The sequence below is a fragment of the Lutjanus erythropterus genome, chromosome 17 (assembly GCF_056507025.1).
Source record: "Lutjanus erythropterus isolate fLutEry1 chromosome 17, fLutEry1.hap2, whole genome shotgun sequence".
Taxonomy (NCBI): Eukaryota; Metazoa; Chordata; class Actinopteri; order Lutjaniformes; family Lutjanidae; genus Lutjanus; species Lutjanus erythropterus.
Genome location: NC_139333.1, coordinates 25627887 through 25645604, shown reverse-complemented (window position 1 = coordinate 25645604; position 17718 = coordinate 25627887). Strand labels below are relative to the sequence as shown.

Genomic DNA, 17718 nt, shown 5'->3' with positions numbered 1-17718 from the left:
GTTCACAGTTAACTGTGACCAAATTTTGAATAAACAATTTTTTTGAGTTTCTCTAACTTTAACTTTTACTATAAATTTATGTAAGGAAGAATAGGAAATTATCTCAACTAAGGTCAGCAGAAAGTTTGTAAAAGTTTGAGTTGAGCACAAAACTCAAAAAGCTATTGTAGTATGTTGTAAGTTACACCAAATTTTAAAAAATGTGTTATATTTCATCAACTAAAATATGCATCAAAGACTGGCTCGGTGTCTTTTCCTCTTTTTTTCTCCCTTTTTTTTGTCTCTTTTGATCGTAAAGGTTGCAGACCCCTGTAGTAGGCGATATATTATCAGATTAGATTTCTAAACAGGGACAACAGGAAAACAGGGACATTTCCAGTTTGGAGGTAATTATATCCAGTGTTATGAATGATTAAATTGTGCTTTTATTTTCCATCTTATCTTACATTAATAATGGCATTCCTGTTTTTATGTTCGTTCGCGTGTAATTTCTTTGTTGTAAAGCACTTTTTTGCATGAAAGGTGTTCTTCTTTATCGTATCACTTATTTTTCTTTTTACTTTCTCTATTAATCTGTAGTTGTCACTGATGCAACAGCTGAATTTCCCAACAAAGGCTTATCTTATCTTAAAACATATAATCCACACGCACAGGCTCTTTAAAATAACACAACACGATTTTCACATTGTTTGTTTCAGGCTGGAAATGAGCTCCGATGTGTTTGTAAAAAAAAAAAAAAAAGAGAAAGACTGTTTGGTTCTCACGTTGTTGAATCGGTCATGTATGTTGTGGTTAAAACGGTGTGAAATGTCACTGGTCAGTTCATATGAATGAGCGTCAGAGGCCGCAGTCACTCACTCGCTTTCATTTTGTCTCTGGGGGAAGTTCCGCTTCATGGAGCCTCTAGATCACAACCACACTTTTTCTTTGACTTGCTGTAAGGTGAATTTTCCCGGTGTGGAGTCAATAAACTTTATCCTATAAATATCTTGTCCAAAACACTGTAAACTAATCAAATTAAACAGATAAATAAATGGTAAAAATGAGGGGATCAGTGACGGGAGACAGGAGTATCTGCAATTTTGCATTTGACCTTAAAAATCGCAATAATATTCCTATAATAGTCCCATAATTTTCACTATCGTAAATAGTAGGATAACAAACTATTCAAATAATATAAACAGTGTCTTTTCTTCATTTTTTAGCCATTATTTTCTGTATTTGATTTGACAGAATATGAGTTATATGTTAATAATAGCTGGCAGGCGTGATATTTTGATGGTTTTATTGTGGGAGAATTTTTTTCACATTAACTCTAATTCAAATCCGAAATATGTGACATTAAACCTGCGGCATGTTTAGTTGTGTGAGGAAAGTGAAAAAGGTGCGTCCCTCTACAGTATAAATGAGGCGCTGCAGCAACAACAGCAGCGACACACACAATCTGAATTAACTTCATACAAAGACAGTTTGTAGCTTTAAAAAAACAACAACAAAAATGTTGAGCAGGGTTTTGTTTGTCTGTCTGCTGTCTCTCAGTCTGTACAGTGCAGCCTCCTCACTGAGCTGCAGCTGGATGGATCATAAATTCAGACAGCACAGTGAAGAGTCTCTGAATCTGCTGGACACCATGGTGAGTGCACTGCTTTACATTTCATTTACAGTAAAGTCACTGAATTATCTACTATGGATGAGTTTATCTGATGAGTGTGTGTGTGTGTGTGTGTGTGTGTGTGTGTGTGTGTGTGTGTGTGTGTGTGTGTGTGTGTGTTGCAGGCTAATAACTCCACTAACACCACTGAGGATGCTGACGTGGAGGACACTGTGACCTTCCCTAATCAACTGTACAACCAGGCTTCTACAGCATCAGTAAGTCAACTCAACTTCTGTCTGCTGCTGCAGTTTTCACAGTGCGATATGCAATCAAAAGGAGATGACACAGAATAGCCTAAATGTGTGTGTGGTTTGGTTAAAGAGATACTTCAGAAATACAATATTGGGGAGTTTTCACAGTTTTTCCCACTTTCTCAGAGTCAGAAATGCTTTAGGACTGACCTTTTTTTTTGTCGTAGTCTGAACATATCTAGGCCTAAATACATTTTTAGGCTATCTCTGCTCAGTTGTTGAGTCTTTATGAGATTAAATAACATAATCATTATCAAATAGTGGCACTCTGTCAGGGTGTCTGGGAACATTTTTCACTTACTTAAATTATCATGTTATTTATGATTGATGATACATGATATACATGATTTAATCAGGCTTAAAAAGAAAAAGCTATACTCTAAGCTCCCCTGTCTCACTTACTTTTAAAAAGGGTGGGAATTCTGCTCAGGCACAACAAGCTTTCTAATTTTTTTTAGACAAATTAATTCACACACAAAAAAAAAGAAAATTACCAATACAAACACTCTAATTCCAATTTTTGAAAGTATATTCTTCAATGATTTGTATAAAATACATGTAATCTATTAAATATTTTGGTTTGCTTTTGATTTCTAAACTTCTTTTGTGCCAAAAACAACAACAAAACAAAACAAAACAAAACAAAACAAAACAAAACAAAAACACCCTTGACCCTGACCTCAAACAGTTACAGGCATAAAAAGGTTTAACCATATCATGAAGACCCCAGTTTCACTTCCTGGTTTTAAAAAAAGGTGGGAAAACTACTCAGGCATGGGTGAGCTTTCTATATTTTTTTTTTTTTTTTTTTTTTTTGACAAATTCACTAAATAACATTGCTATTACCACATCACCCATTACTGGTGGAAACCGTCTCTCTCTATCATAATGTTTTTATTAGGTCTGTTTTGTATTTTCTTTTATTTAGCCTACTGAAGTGGAAAAAAACAAAACAAAAACAAAATCAGACTTTGAAAACCTCTGTTCTGCTTCAACTGTGAATGTAAAATATAGGAAGTGATGAGCGATTTTGTTTTTCTCCTTTTGCCTTCCTTTTTTTCCAGTGTTAGAAACAGCTGTCAAAAATATTAAATATATTTTGTAAAAAATCGTACATGCAATCTGAAAATGTAATGATTTATAAATTGCAGGCTACTAGATTTAACATTTTTTTATACCTCTATTGGTTTTATTGTTTGTTTTGTTTTCTGTAATCATTGTAATTGTTTGTATTTACCATGTTGCACCCCAACTCAATTCTTTGATGAATATTCTGGGCTAAACAACGCCATCTACTGGAGTTTCTATATTCCCACACCCTCTTTCTCTCAGCCACAGTACCAAGTGGAAGATTCTTATCAGTGGAAGACCAATATAAAACAGCTTTTTGCTCTGTTTGATCTCTTTGGTTCCCTGACAAAGGCCTGATGCTGATGTTTCAAGGTCTAACATGACAATGAAGGCATTTTCATTGTTTTTTTTTTTGTGTAATTTAACTCTGCTGTCATCTGTCATTTTTCTGTCTTTTTTTTTCTTGCAGGATGAGGACAAACTTCGGTTCACGGTTCAGGTTCTGGAGGAGACGGCTGTCCTGTTTGAGGAGGATCACAGCTTGGCATCATGGGAGGAGACCACAGGGGACGACTTTGTCAATGTAGTGACCCAGCTGGCTGACGGCCTTCGCTCCTGTGTGAGTCCCAGTGTGGGCCACAAGAAGAACAAGAAGCTGCACATGTATTTCAAGAGACTGTCAAGTCACATCCTGAAGAAAATGGTGAGTTTGTCTGTCTACCTTTGTCTGTTAATTTATTGATCTCTCTACAGCATCTATCATATTTTACTAATGATAATATTGTTGTGTGTGTAGAGCCACAGTGCTGCAGCCTGGGAGCTGATCAGGAAGGAAATCAAAATCCATCTGATGAGAGCAGACCAGCTGGTTTCACCTCTACTCACCACCAACTAACATCTCTTATCTGTCACATCGACAGCCTGTTTATTTATTTGCTTACATGCAATCTATTTATTTATTAACTATTTATCTATTTATTGCATTGCTTGAGTTTTTATCACATCTGTCTTATGCAGAGGAAATTCTTTTTTTAATTTGCATAAACTAAATGTTACATATATAGACAATTAGTCTATTTATTTATTTATTTATTTATTAACATATTTATTTTTCATCTATTTATTGAGTTATTTGTGTCTTAATCTCATTGTCTATGTTGGTAATCATGCTTATTTTTAAATTTACATTGAGCAAAAAAAAATTACGTATCTCTATTTTTATATTTTTATAGACAATAAAAAATTCTTCCAGCAAATTGAAATGTGTTTATTGTTTTTATTCCTGTTATAAATAAAAGGTATATAGATTCTCTTTTTAAAGACCCTCTCCAGTTAAAAATCATGTTTTTCATGTGTTACACGACACGTCTGGAGAGAAATAAGCAGTAAACACCATGTCTGAGCATTTATTGCTTTGACACTGCAGTTTCTAAAAAAAACAGTCAGTCAGTCTGGGTATATGATGTCATAAACATGAGGAACCAATCCCGTTAATCAAGGGGGCGGTGCTGTACATATCATTCGCAGTGATGCCAAGCCCCCAGAAGAAGCTGGATCTATCTATGTATGGTTTAATTTTGTTTATTTATCTTCTGTTTTTAATCAAGAGTTTCTTTGTGTATTATTCTTTGATTGCTTGATGTCCTACACAGCCAATGAATGTTGCTGATCAACTTGTTTATTTAAGTTTCTTTTTTACACGGACACCAGAAAAAGCCAATAAAAATAATACTTCCTCCAGTGAGTGGATGTGTTTATTGTTTTTATTCCTGTTACATAAACAAAAGGCACACATATTCTTTAATATAATCAAACATTAGGAACAAATACAGCCTTGCTCAGGCTGTGATACACACTGGATTTCTGTCAGATTCCTCTCACGAAGATTTGTGACGATGTGATGATGATGTGCTTGAAGGGCCACAGAGAGTGTTTAAAGGGATAGTCTGGAGTTTGTGAAGTGGGGTTGTATGAGGTACTTATCCGTAGTCAGTGTATTAGCTGCAGTACGTGGGGCTTCAGTTGCTCCTGTTTGGAGAAGCAGCAGGATTACTAGTGTGGGAAAATAAGCAATGTGCTGCTGTGGTCAGGGTCAGCAGCAAAGACACTTAAAAAAAATCAATATCAGTTTAAGTGTACGCTATATTTAGAATATTTTCACCACAGTTGCTCACAGGAAACCACTATTACATAAGTCAAATACTATTCTTTCTCGCTCAACCAGACCATTTACAAAAACTGCAATTTTACCTTGCAGAACGCGGGAGTTGCTGCACTACCGCTGCCTCGATTGGTGTGTTTGTTTGTGTTATTGTGTGACTTTGGTGAATCTGAACTGAAGTTTTACAACACCAAAGTCACACAATAACACAAATAAAGTAACAGATTGAGGCAGCGGTAGACCAGCACCTACTGTGTTCTGTGAAGCAAAATGACTGATTTTGCCAACAGAGTCTGGTTTGTTTGGAGAGAGCGATATTTAGCTTATATAACGACAGTTTCCCTTCAGAAAAGCTGATAGCAATGTAAAGCAGTGAAGATATATTTAATATAGCATACACTTACACTATCATTGATTTTTTTAAGTGGCTAAAATATGTTTTGCTGTTAACCTTGTCCACAGCAGTGCATTGCTTAGCTTCTGTCACCAGTATTCCTGCTGCTTTTCCAAAGATACAACCCCACTTGAAAAAATCCAAACCAACCCTTTAAGTCAAAGTAAGAAAGTTTTGTTTTTAAATAATCAAACTGTCAAGTCAGAAAAGTAATTATAAAATCACACACAAACAAACAAACAAAAAAACTCTTAAAGCACCAAAAATATCAGCTGAAAAGTCAGCTGTTAGCTCTGAATTATAGAATTTTTCATTTACACTTCAAATCACATCTGATTAATTCAATGCAGAGTTACTAAATAGCATAAAATCAACAGCACATATAACAAGCAATTCAGAATAAGCGTGCTGTTGCAAATATACAAACAAGCTACACATTTTACTGAAAGAAAAAGCCAAATATCCACCTCTGACCAGGCGACAAAAGGCTCTTAACAACATGTCATGTTGACTTTTATAATCGAGAACTTGTTTGTTATTGTGAGGCTGTAGAAGTGGCGTGGTGCAAAGTAGTTTAGTCTCACTCCCATGGGGCCTCGGCTCCTTCAGCCTGGGCGTACACAGACAGTTCCTCATACAGACCTCCTCCACAGGTCTCAATCGTCAAGCCCTGAGAGACAGAAATAAGTCAGTTTTAGTCAGTTTACATGTATTTGTGAGTCTCGTGTGGTTTTGAAGAATCATACCTAAAGTACCGTTTATGATTGTATTGGGCGTATCAGTACAGCTTTAATTTTCATAGTGACTCAAACATACGCAACTGCTAAATGTCAGAGCAGAGAAGTTGACATTTAAACATTTTTCATATTACTTGTATAAGCATCTCTGCTGTTCCTGACTGTTACATCCTTGAATTCATCTCAGAGTTTAATCCTACATTAAATTTTAACTGTCTCAAACTTTCAAGTTCCTTTTAAGGCATTATAGCAAAACTTTAATTTAAAGAACATGTCAGACATGTACCAGAAGGTCAGCCAAACACCTACAATAAAGCTACCTTCTGCAGCCTTGCAGTGCATTAGAAAGCTGATCTTTTTATTTATTATTAAAACTACTTTTGCTAATATCCGATATGCCAATATTTTACAACTCATTTTGTCTGATTGCTAATGCCAATACCCACATCATCATTATCAAGTCTCTTCTAGAATGATTCATTTTATTCTGCCTACTCATATCATTGATGACCCATTGGCAAATGCAAGCAAAAAACCAAACCAAACAAAAACAAACAAAAAACAATTCTTTTAAGAGTAAAATACAATGCTTTTCAAAATAAAAGACAGTGCTTTTCAAAGTAAAACACAATGCTTTTAGAAATGAAATACACTGCGTTTCAAAGTGTACACATTCACTGAGCAAAAAACAAATAAATAAACAAACAAAAAAAAAAACCTGACAGCGGCTTACAGTGACTGCTCTTCACTAATTCATTGCAATGATCAAGATGACAGCTGTTAAGATGGTACATTAAATTTGAAGTGTTGAAGAAGAGTGATTTCCGTCCTTTTTGCGTGACTGACGCTGAACAATCATTGTAAATAGCAACTCTGATATTGATTTAAACACTTTACAAAAAACCTCCATGCTGCAGACATACTCGTGTCATGTGCGCAGAAACAAAGCATCATCTTATTGGCAGATATGGTGGCATTTTGAGGTGTTACGATATTTAATTTTTAAAGCTTTTATCTGCCAATATTGATAATGTTGATTGATAATATTGTGCATCCCTATAAATACTTCACTTTTTTTGTTGTTTTTCTCTCTTTTTTGACGGTGTAGGTCCATGTATTTAGTTGGTCTGCTTCCTTTTGCTTATTGTTTTCTTGTACATTAATGTAAAGCAGTGTGAGATTCAATTGTATGAGAGGTGCTACAATAAAAGTCTTCTATGATTTTTACAGGCAATAAAACTATGTATTTTAACCCACAGATGCTACTTTTCAAAGTTGTTGTGCAATTATTCTTATAAAAAAAGCAAACTAGAGATATTTCCCCATGGCCAACAGTACAGGCCATGTTTTTATGTGAAAAACTACAACTGAGGGCTGCATTGATGGAACAAGATACAATTGTGGTTAAAAGCTCAGTGGTGCTTGTCCTGGTGTCTGTATAAGAACACACAGCTGTAACCAGCCTCCCCAAATGCGTCAGACAATGACCACTTACGAGAAAATCTTTAATAATAATCTTATGGTGAAATAAAGACAAAGCAACATACCTCATAGATGTGATCAGTTTCAGGCTCCTCATATATGCTGTCTGTCTTTTCAGACTGTTTAAAAAGAAGAAATGAAAAAGATTAAAACTTAATGTTAGCACCAGCTATTGAAAAACACATTACATAATACAGAAGTACAGTGGGAGAAGTATTCTGATCCTTTACTTACTTTACTTTACTGTTGGTAATAGCAACGAGATCAGGCAAACCAGCTAGCCAGCTAGCTAGCTTCAAATTGTATTGGAACATTGACTAAAAGTTGAGTAGTTTAAAGTTCTGACTTGCACCAGAAGGTAAAGAAAATATGTCTTACGAAATATGTAGACATCTTCAAATCAAAAGGAAGGACGGAGAAGTACATTTGGTAAGCTAATTTAAAGTTTGCGGCTATCATTTAACTAAAGGTTGATGACCGCCAGACGTGTTGCTATGGAGACCGCAGTAGAGCGGAAGCTGTCTGGTGCTGTCTGTGACAAAAATGGACTTCATGAACTTTATACATAGGCCTACAGGCCTGCAACTAATTTGGGTAAGTGTTATCTTTCAGCTTGAGCAGCTTTTCTTTGGTAATGTCAAATAAGGCTCATGTTGGTGTTCATTCTTTATCAGTATTAATGCAGTAATAGCTAGCTGTGGTATGTTAGCTAACCTAGCGTGAACACAGATGTGCTGTTAGCATAGTTAGCTACATCATTATATTACATGCGTGGCTGTTACCTTTCTTCTTTCTTTCTTGCACTTAACGCTAATATATTAGATAGTAGCAGGTGTTAGTTAGAATCAGGGTCAGAAGGGTTACTTTAAAAATGTATAATTACAAGTAGTCAGTTACTAAATCCAAGTATCACAAAATTAATGTAACTTGATTACTTTCTGGTACTTTTGGATTACCTCAGTATAAAACATTGTGAAATTGCTTAGCCTAACAGTGTTTTTATGGCTGCAGTTAACGATTATTTTCTCACTAAACGTGATGGATTAGTTCTTTAGTCCATGAAATGCCAGAAAATGGTGAAAACTGTTGATCAAAGCTAAAGATAACATCCACAAATGTCTTGTTTTGTCGACAGCTCAAAGAGAAGGACCAAAGAAATCAGAAAATATTCACATTTAAGAAGCTGACATCAGAGAATTTGTTTTTTTTTAAATTAAAGAGTGACTTAAGGTGATTAATTGATTATCAAAAAATTTGCAGATGAATTCAATATTTAAATAAAAAAAATAGCTGTAATATTGAAATTCAGTATTAACTTGTGTGAAGTGTTTTATGTTTGTTGTTAGGTTCATTAGTTTGTCCTGCTGTTCCTTCCTTTGTTCTAAGCAATTGATTGATTGGTTTAATGACAAAAATGGCAGAATTTCCACCCAGCGAAGCATTTTTTCACTAGAGGCTATAATAATGAATTGGCAAGTGTGTGCACACTGCTCTGAATGGAACAGAACCTTGATTAGTATCACTGGTAACACCTGTGTTTACCTTACTGTTTCATGCCACCTGACCTGCAGCTCCTGTGCTCTGTGAGATGAAATGACTATTTCTGTCAAAAGTGTCAGATGGCTTTCGAGATATTTGGTTTATATGATTTTTGTATTTAGCCTACAGGGGAACAGGCTGTCTGACAGCGAGGTAAAGCAAGCAGCGAAAATATTCTAATATATTTCTAAGCTTGCTCTGTACCAGACAGACAATTAAGACAAATCAAACAAACAATTAAAACGTGTTAAATGCCTTTATTAATAATAATTTAAAACTAACAACACCTACTGATAACATAGGTGTAAAAATGTGGTATTATAATCATCTTTCTTTTAAAATCTGTTCCATCAGATTTTTACAAAAACATGATTTAATCAGGCATTAAAAGGTTTAACTATATCAGAAGGACCCCTGTCTGGTTTTAAAAAGGTGAGAATACTGCTCAAGCGCTGGTAAACTTTGTATTTTTCAACAGATTCATCAAATAATATTGCTATCACATGTCTCATCCATAAAATGTCAACTCATTACTAATTTTGTGATGCTCATCCTCATTTCTGTTCCATCTAATTGCAATGCAAGTTCTGAACTACAGTGCGTTCTGGTAAAGCACAGATTTGTCCGTAGAGATTTTTTTCATTTTATCCCTCACCAGTGTTCGTTTGCGTAGCAGTACAGCAGCAATATACACAGCCAACAGCAAGCCCTGGAGAATAATGAGAGCATCCTTCATCTGGGTCCTGTACAGTGCCTGTTTCCGGTTAAATGGTCCTGTCAGAACAAAGATGTGTCTTAGTATGTTTTTAAAAGTGAACTGGAGGAGATCCCTTTAGAAATAAAGAAATACTCAAAGTAACAGTGCATTGTGTGTCTGTAGGTTTGCATAAAACATATGATGTCTCAGCTGCTTACTGGTAACTCGAAGCTCGGTCCCAGGTCCAAATTTTTGCTTTATCTTGCAGTAGTAAACTCCATTGTCCTCTTTGCGCAGTTCACGGATTGATAGTGAGTAGCCCAGAGTCAAGTTGTGAATTTCAAACCTTGGATCTGCCTTTATCTCGACCTTTGCTTTATTGTAATGATCAGCCTTGTACCACTGGTGAGGCTCTGCCGGGTCTTGCTTGGAGAGCAGACAGTAAATGTGTGCAGAACCGCCGTGATTCAAACCATAGAAGCGAGGCTTCTGGGTGATCTGCACGGCCACTGAGCAGACAGAGCAAGGTTGAGGCACATTGTTAATGCAGCAGTTACTGTAAATCTCACTAAACAAACATGTGCGGTGATTATTTGTCTATATTTTGTCCCTGGACTTTAGCAGTTGATAAGTATACTGGTAGAACAGCAAGGCGATTTTTGACATTTTATAAACCAACCAACTAATCGATTAATCGAGAAAATAATCGACAGATTAATTGAAATGAAAATAATCAGTTGTTGCAGCCCTAATCATTTCATTCATTTTTCAAGCTAAAATTATATTTGTCAAATCTTTGCTGGCTCCAGCTTCTTAAATTTGAGGATTTGCTGTTTTCCTTTGTCATTTATGATAGTAAACAAAGAGTCTTTGGGTTTTTGGATTGTTTGTTTGGAAAAAAGAAGCAGTTAGGAGATGTCAGTTTGGGCTCTGGGAATTTGTAATGAGCACTTTTTGCATTTTTTTCACATCTGATAGACTAAACAATTAGCAGATTAATCGATAATGAACATAATTGTTAGTTGCAGCCCTACAATATGAAGTTAATATGATGCTGGCTTAATATTTAATACCAAGAAGGGTAATACACTCTGTGGATGCAGAGAGGATAGAAATGTGCTTTTTCAACAGTTCTATTGAAGCAGAGATGCTCTTTATTAATTATAGGTCAAACATCTTGGTCAGTTTTACAAATGACGCAATGGATGAAAAACAGAAAATTCACATTACTGTGCCAGATAAGCTCAGAATTATATACTTGAATTCAAAAATCATATGTACTAAACTGATGTCTCTGTGTTTTGTGGTTGCTTTATACCCATACTCCTCACCCATGGTGTAGGTATTGAAAAATAAGTATGCAGAGACTTACATTTGTTTACAGTGATGATGATGTTAAGTCTAGTCATTATGGTTGCAACTAATAACTATTTTTTTCAGTAAAGCAGCACATTATTATATCTGTGAACTTGCAACCACAGAATGTTTGACATTTTACTTCATAAATGACATAAATTAATACAGAAGCCAAGAATGGCCTTAACTGCAATTCATTTTTTAATTAATTTAATTTAATTTAATTTTTAATTTCGAGCTCACAACTTTATTATTTTGTTATCTTGAGATATCAAATCTTGTTTTCTCATGATAATAGGTTAATTTGTCTTTGAATTAATTGGCATTAAACAATAACTGCAAGTGTGGCCTTTCTCAGCTTCTGTAAATTAATACGTATCTGTAAATTGACTCATCAGTTAATCGGCTGATTGTGTCAGCTCTAACCATTATGCAGGCATTGCAGGGTGAGACAGCAGAAAGTTGTCATGAACCAGTGTTTAATTATAAATTGACGATCTTATCCGATGCTGATTGATAGAAAATAATCAGAATCAATTTTGATAAACAATTAGTCACTGAGGTAATTTATCAAGCAAACGTGCCATACATCTGCTTATTTCAGTGTCTACCATGTAAAGAATTACTTGTTTTTATGCTTTTATATGATTTTAAAAGAAACATTTGCTCTTGTGGTGCAATAAAACAAGTCACCTCTGGCTCTGGGAAATTTTGATAGCTATTACTTTTCATCCTGATGTTTGATAGGCTAAATTTGTCTAAAAGACAATTGTCAGACTCATAATCAAATTATTAGTTAGAGCTGTCGAATAATCAACAATCAACAATCATCTTTGATTACTGACTGGTACACATGAAGTCAGGCAGTCAAGGGAATGTTTTGTATAACTGTAGGAAAAGGCAGAGGATGACAGAGGTAATGTTTTGGTTAGTCCAACCTAAAGCTGCAGCATGGTATCAGAGTGGTTGTGATTTTGTTGTTCGAGTCTATTTATCCATATTGGGAATGGGTAGCTTATATTACGGCTTGATTTTAATGTGTGCTATCATATATTTTTTATTTTTATTTTTTATCCTTTTCTTCTTATCTGTTCTGCCCATTATCTTTCTTTAAAAACAGATTACAAGTCTAAAATGAAGTAACCTGATGTTCATTTGATAGAATGATATAACTTGGTCAAGGTATACTATACAGCAAATAAAGATAAACAAGATGACAAAAGTCTTTGTCTCAGAAGACAACTTCCTCTTTCCCCCAGATGGCCAGGAAATACTGGCACTGTGGAGTCAAAAATAACATGCAAAACACTTGTATGCCGTGTAGCTGCGGTTAAACAGACAATAAAAATTACAGTTAAATGACTGAGTAAAGCATTAAGAAATTATTTGGCTAATTATATTGCTCTATTAACATAAAGCATTTCACTAATGTTAATATTTAGTACCAAGACTGTAATTGTTGTTTGCACCATTTTCATTTGTCAGTCACTAATTAAATTGATCGTATTGCAAGAGTACATTTACCTGAGATACTGATCAAAGCAAGCCCAAAGTATCCAGCCAGCAACCAGCGCATGATGACACACAAAAGAAGAATATTGCGAGTGCGGACGTCCACGCGTTCAGTGTGTCTAAATCTCTCTGCAGTCACGACAATGTTGTGAACGAGGAAAAGAAGTGTTTGCGCTAGTGGGCGTGCTGTCTGTCACACATGCTTGATGTCAGGCAAATAAGGGGAAGAGCACTGTAACACTGAACCAAAATAGCTTTGAACTGCCCACACTTTTAACCTGAAAAACCTGTCCGATTTCATTCACATATGTTCCATTTTTAGGGACAAGTGAAACAATGCTGTAAACCTGAACGGATGAGGGCGTGAAAGAGATTTTTTTTCTAGACTTTTTAGACAATGTGTGGGATGACAACAAAAATACTGTATGTGATACCAAATTATTAGCAGGTCAAGAGCTTGGTATTGTTGGACATTTTTCAGTAATTTTGCCAAAGCAATACCTGAGTTTCAGTATCAGTATCAGTATCACAACAGTACTTACTCTTTGCATTTTGTATAGCTAATATCCTCTGTGTCTATCATGAAGTGTTCAATAGAACAATGTGAAAAGGAAAAACATGATAATACCTATTGTAATGCTCTGATTTATGGTTTAGTAAATGTGCACGTACAAAAGAAGGAAATTTGAATTGTGTGGTAGCCAAAAAATACCCCAAAAAGCAAGTGTTTTTTGTGGCGGAAGGACGTAGTTTGCATATTTGATTGTTCTGGTTGTGAAAAAGGATGTAAGGCCATGTTATTTAAATTTTTTTTTTCTGATGATATTAGGTATCACAGTCTTTGTTTTGTGTAGAAGAGTCCCCGGGTTCATACAATACATCCATGTACGTAATTAATGGGAATATTTTTGAAATCGTGATATAGCAAAGTACAACATCCAAATTGCCGAAGCTGCAGTTTTCTGAAAGAAGTAAAATGTGTTTGACAAAACAGCGTTATGAAGCACTGTTGTCCTGCAGAGCCCAAAAAATGAAAATTGTGATGAAAAATGACCATTCACACTAATCATAAATCATACTGCAATCAATATATTTGCCACAAGAAGCACAATGTGATTTCTTTACCATATTGTGCAGCCCTTCTTCAAAGTCAAAAGATTAGTAAGTAGATACTTCAATATGTGTGTAAAACACAGAGTAAAAATTCAATAAGTAGGATATGGGCAGCTGTTTTGTCTGCACTTGTGTGTGCATGCATGGGACCAGAAGTGGCTTATTTGATCTTGTGTGTTTTAATGTAAAGAAATACTTATCGTCAGCATGGGTGTTTCTTTGAGCAAAAGGTGTCTAATCGTTTTGACATGTTGGTTTGTGGCACCTCCATTCTTGTTTCAGGTAAAAGGGAGATCGTTTTGGTCCAGAGAAGACTGAGAACAAAGGATAATGGTGTTACTTCAGCCCAGAGCCTAGAGGTTGTCTTCTGGTTTCCTTTTGAGAGAAAACCACCTTATGCTCTTATCTGTCTGTTGTTATCACAGGAAGGAAGGTGAAGTCATTTGAGGTAAGACATATTGCTCCGTATAGCTAGTGGTAAAAATACTGTAGTTCTGGCAGTACTTTGTGCCCGCCTGCCACAATGAAAATATCAGCTGCCGCAAATTGATTTTCTGTATTTGCAGCTGCACGCACCTCTGTCTCAGTCGTGTCTGCAAGGGAACCCTTGTTGTTTCTGTTAAACATTATCACTCTCACATAATTTTGCACAGATCTGGGGTTACCTTGTTGACACGACCCTCTCTCTGACATGTCACTCTCACAAACACATGACATTGGCTGCCCTTTTTGGCATTTTTAATTTTTTTAAATGTTTGAAAGAGCAAAACCATGCATGACTGATTAGTGGACAGCAAATGAACATGAATAAGTGAACATGATAAACATTATACCTGCAAAACATCTGCATTAAAGCTGCAACGATTTAACACTTAATCGAAAAAATATATATATTAGATATCAGTTTCTTAAATGGGAAATATTTTGGTTTCTTTACTCCTCTGGGAGAGTAAACTGATTATCTTTTGGTTGTGACTAAAACGAGACATTTGAGGATGTCATTTTAGGCTTTTGGATAAACTGACTGACATTTTTCCCCATTTTCTGTCATTTTAAAACAAACATCTATTAATTGAGAAAATAATCGACCGATTAATCAACTATGAAAGTAATCGTTAGGTGCAGCCCTAGTTAAGATTGTCGAGCGTAAATACAGACACACAGAGCTGCCAACATGGCTGGTAGACTCTTAGTTTTGTTATGAAACATCCATGTGTTGTCATGCGTGAAGTTTTCAAGTCAGCCAAGCTGATCACATTTCCCTAATTCCCTAAGCGAAGATGCATCTTACAGCACCTTTGGTTTTTATCTACTGTACGGAGTTTGATCAGTTTTCACAGTGTGTGAGCAAGAGATACACTGCTGCCTCCAACCATGTGAATCTGACGGGAAGTACTGTAACTCCCTTTGAAAAACAAGTTTACAGGCAGGTGACTCATAGAATCAGTTCAGGGCTTTTTTTTCATTCGCAGTCCTTCATTTTGTATCAGCAGTGTTGGCTGCCCAAAAACGATTGAAATCAAACACAGAAGTTGGAGGCACAAACAAGGGTTGGGTGATGTCTATGAAATTGGCATATGATGATGTCCACAGCAAAACACTGTAATAAACGATGAAATCATTGCTGGGCCTAAAAGGGCCTTCATCTTAGCACCACATATGTGAAACATGGTTGTGTTTCACCGCATGGAGATGTAGTGCAATGAACAGCAACAGCTTCTTTTGTTGAATGATTGTCATCCATTGGCCAACCCCTAATGTGAACTATATAATTGTAGAGCTGCAGTGAGAAGCATTAATAGAACAGTGAATCAACAGAAAATTTATTTGCAACTATTTTGATATTAACCAATAATTAAAGTAGTCATTAGTCGCAGGCCTATTTGTTTGTGCTCATTGGACATCAAGGTCTCCTGGTGAAAATAGTCAGAGGGAATAAATCAACACTACTCTGCCAGGCAGCCAAAAATGACAGCACACACTTTCAGAGCAACTCTCCTGGTAAGTGCACATCCCTCTTAGACAACGTCAGTCAGTCCTGGGTAAGGCATAGCATGCAACCATAAAAATATGCAAATAAATCAGACACCCCATCTCCTTATTTCTTGTAAGAGGCAGTGCTTATTTTGGTCTGTTGCCACGCACACAAAAAATAGCGCCAGGGCAAGCGGGCGGTATACTGCACTATATAGTGCTGAAATTAGCAGTTCTGTTTAAGCAGGACGATTTCAGTAATAGAGATTTGCATTGCATTCATTTGCACTCATTGCAATGAACAATTATAATATAATGGTGAAAAATATTGATCAGTGTTTCCAGTGTTTCTCAAATGGCTTGTTTTGTCCACAACCCAAACATATCCAGTTCACTGTTATAAAAAGAAACATATATGAAGAAAATAATCACATTTGAGTCATTAGATTAGATTAATTAGACTTTCTTAAAAAGGTTCTCAAACAGATTATTTGAAATAGTTGGTGATTAATTGCAGCTCTACTGGAGATGAAAAGATGAAAAATGAAAGAGAGGACTAAAATCATCTACAGAGAACATAAAGGATAAGACAGTTAATTTTCTCCCAGCAAACCTCGTGACTAAACTAACACTGAACTGAACCCATAACTAGTACATATTTTATTTGTAGCGTATTCCTCTGTGCTTTTGAGCTCAACTGAAGCCAAAAAATGTATTATAAATTATGTTCTATTATTTATTTATTTAAAATGCATCATTGAGCCATACGTCCTTTATTACTATGAATATGACACAGTTTATTTTGAGTCAATCCCACATACATCATCCTGCTGCTGTACATACCCACTGATGCACCACATATGTATTAATCTGTTGCTGCAAATAGTCTCCTGCAAATACCATGATTTACTATTTGACACAAAAATACCCTGCACAGAAGGACACTTGTGATTAGCAGATGATACATTATCACCCTGGCTCTAATATTCAGCATTTTTACAATTATCGGAATGGTTCTTTTCTTAAAATGTGATTGCTTATCAAATGAATTAATTGAAATGCCTCTGATGCAGCTGCCTCTCTCTGTCAGGAGTCCACTCTCTAGTTAACCCGTGAGTCATAGCCTATGTCTACTGCACAGTGCCTTTTCCTCAAAAAATTTTTGGTAGCTAGTCTTGAGTCTCCCTAGGCTAATTATTTACAATTTATTGACAATGTACAGTTTACAATTTCATTTAGCAGATGCTTTTATCCAAAGCAATGTACATCTGAGAGCTGATACAACACAAGCAAGAATTTAATCAGGAAAGTGGAAAGCTCAAGTCTGATAGGACACAGGTGCCTACAGGATTTTATGTATTTATTTTTTCTATAATATGATTTTTATTTTTTTTTATTATTATTATTGTTTTATTTTGTTACATTCAGCTGTGGATGCCAAATCCGAAAAACACAAAAGTTCATAGTTCATTTGTACTTTGTATTATCTGAATCTGCAAAGTAGGTAACTAAAGTTATCAAATAAATGTAGCCCAGTGGCTTCCAAAATATAGTAGAATATAAGTATAAAGCAGCAGAAAATGGTTATTCTAAATTTTGACACTAAGTTTTTAATTTTTACTGTAAATGTAAATCGGTTCTCAACATCAGTTTCCTTGATTATTAATAACCGTATCAGTATCTGCTCTGATAAAAACCATGGTGGTCGATGCCTACTGTTTTTTTTTTTTTTTTTTTTTTTTTTGCCAGTCTTCTTCCAAGTTTAAAAATAAAACAT

The 17718-nt window shown here is 35.5% G+C and overlaps 2 protein-coding genes across 2 annotated transcripts; one reads left to right on the top strand and one right to left on the bottom strand.

Annotated features, from left to right (window-relative positions):
• Positions 1 to 1498: 1498 nt before the first annotated feature.
• Positions 1499 to 3871, top strand: LOC146312302 (interferon a3-like). Its single transcript, XM_084740442.1, has 4 exons — positions 1499 to 1633; positions 1777 to 1869; positions 3446 to 3679; positions 3773 to 3871. The coding sequence occupies exons 1-4, from the start codon at positions 1499 to 1501 to the stop codon at positions 3869 to 3871; spliced, it is 561 nt and encodes a 186-aa protein (XP_084596568.1).
• Positions 3872 to 4698: 827 nt separating this feature from the next.
• cd79b (CD79b molecule, immunoglobulin-associated beta) lies at positions 4699 to 13057 on the bottom strand. The gene is made up of 5 exons (XM_084740441.1): positions 12867 to 13057; positions 10205 to 10495; positions 9945 to 10063; positions 7816 to 7869; positions 4699 to 6201 (listed from the first exon to the last, which is right to left on the bottom strand). The coding sequence occupies exons 1-5, from the start codon at positions 12916 to 12918 to the stop codon at positions 6112 to 6114; spliced, it is 606 nt and encodes a 201-aa protein (XP_084596567.1). The 5' UTR covers positions 12919 to 13057; the 3' UTR covers positions 4699 to 6111.
• Positions 13058 to 17718: the final 4661 nt, after the last annotated feature.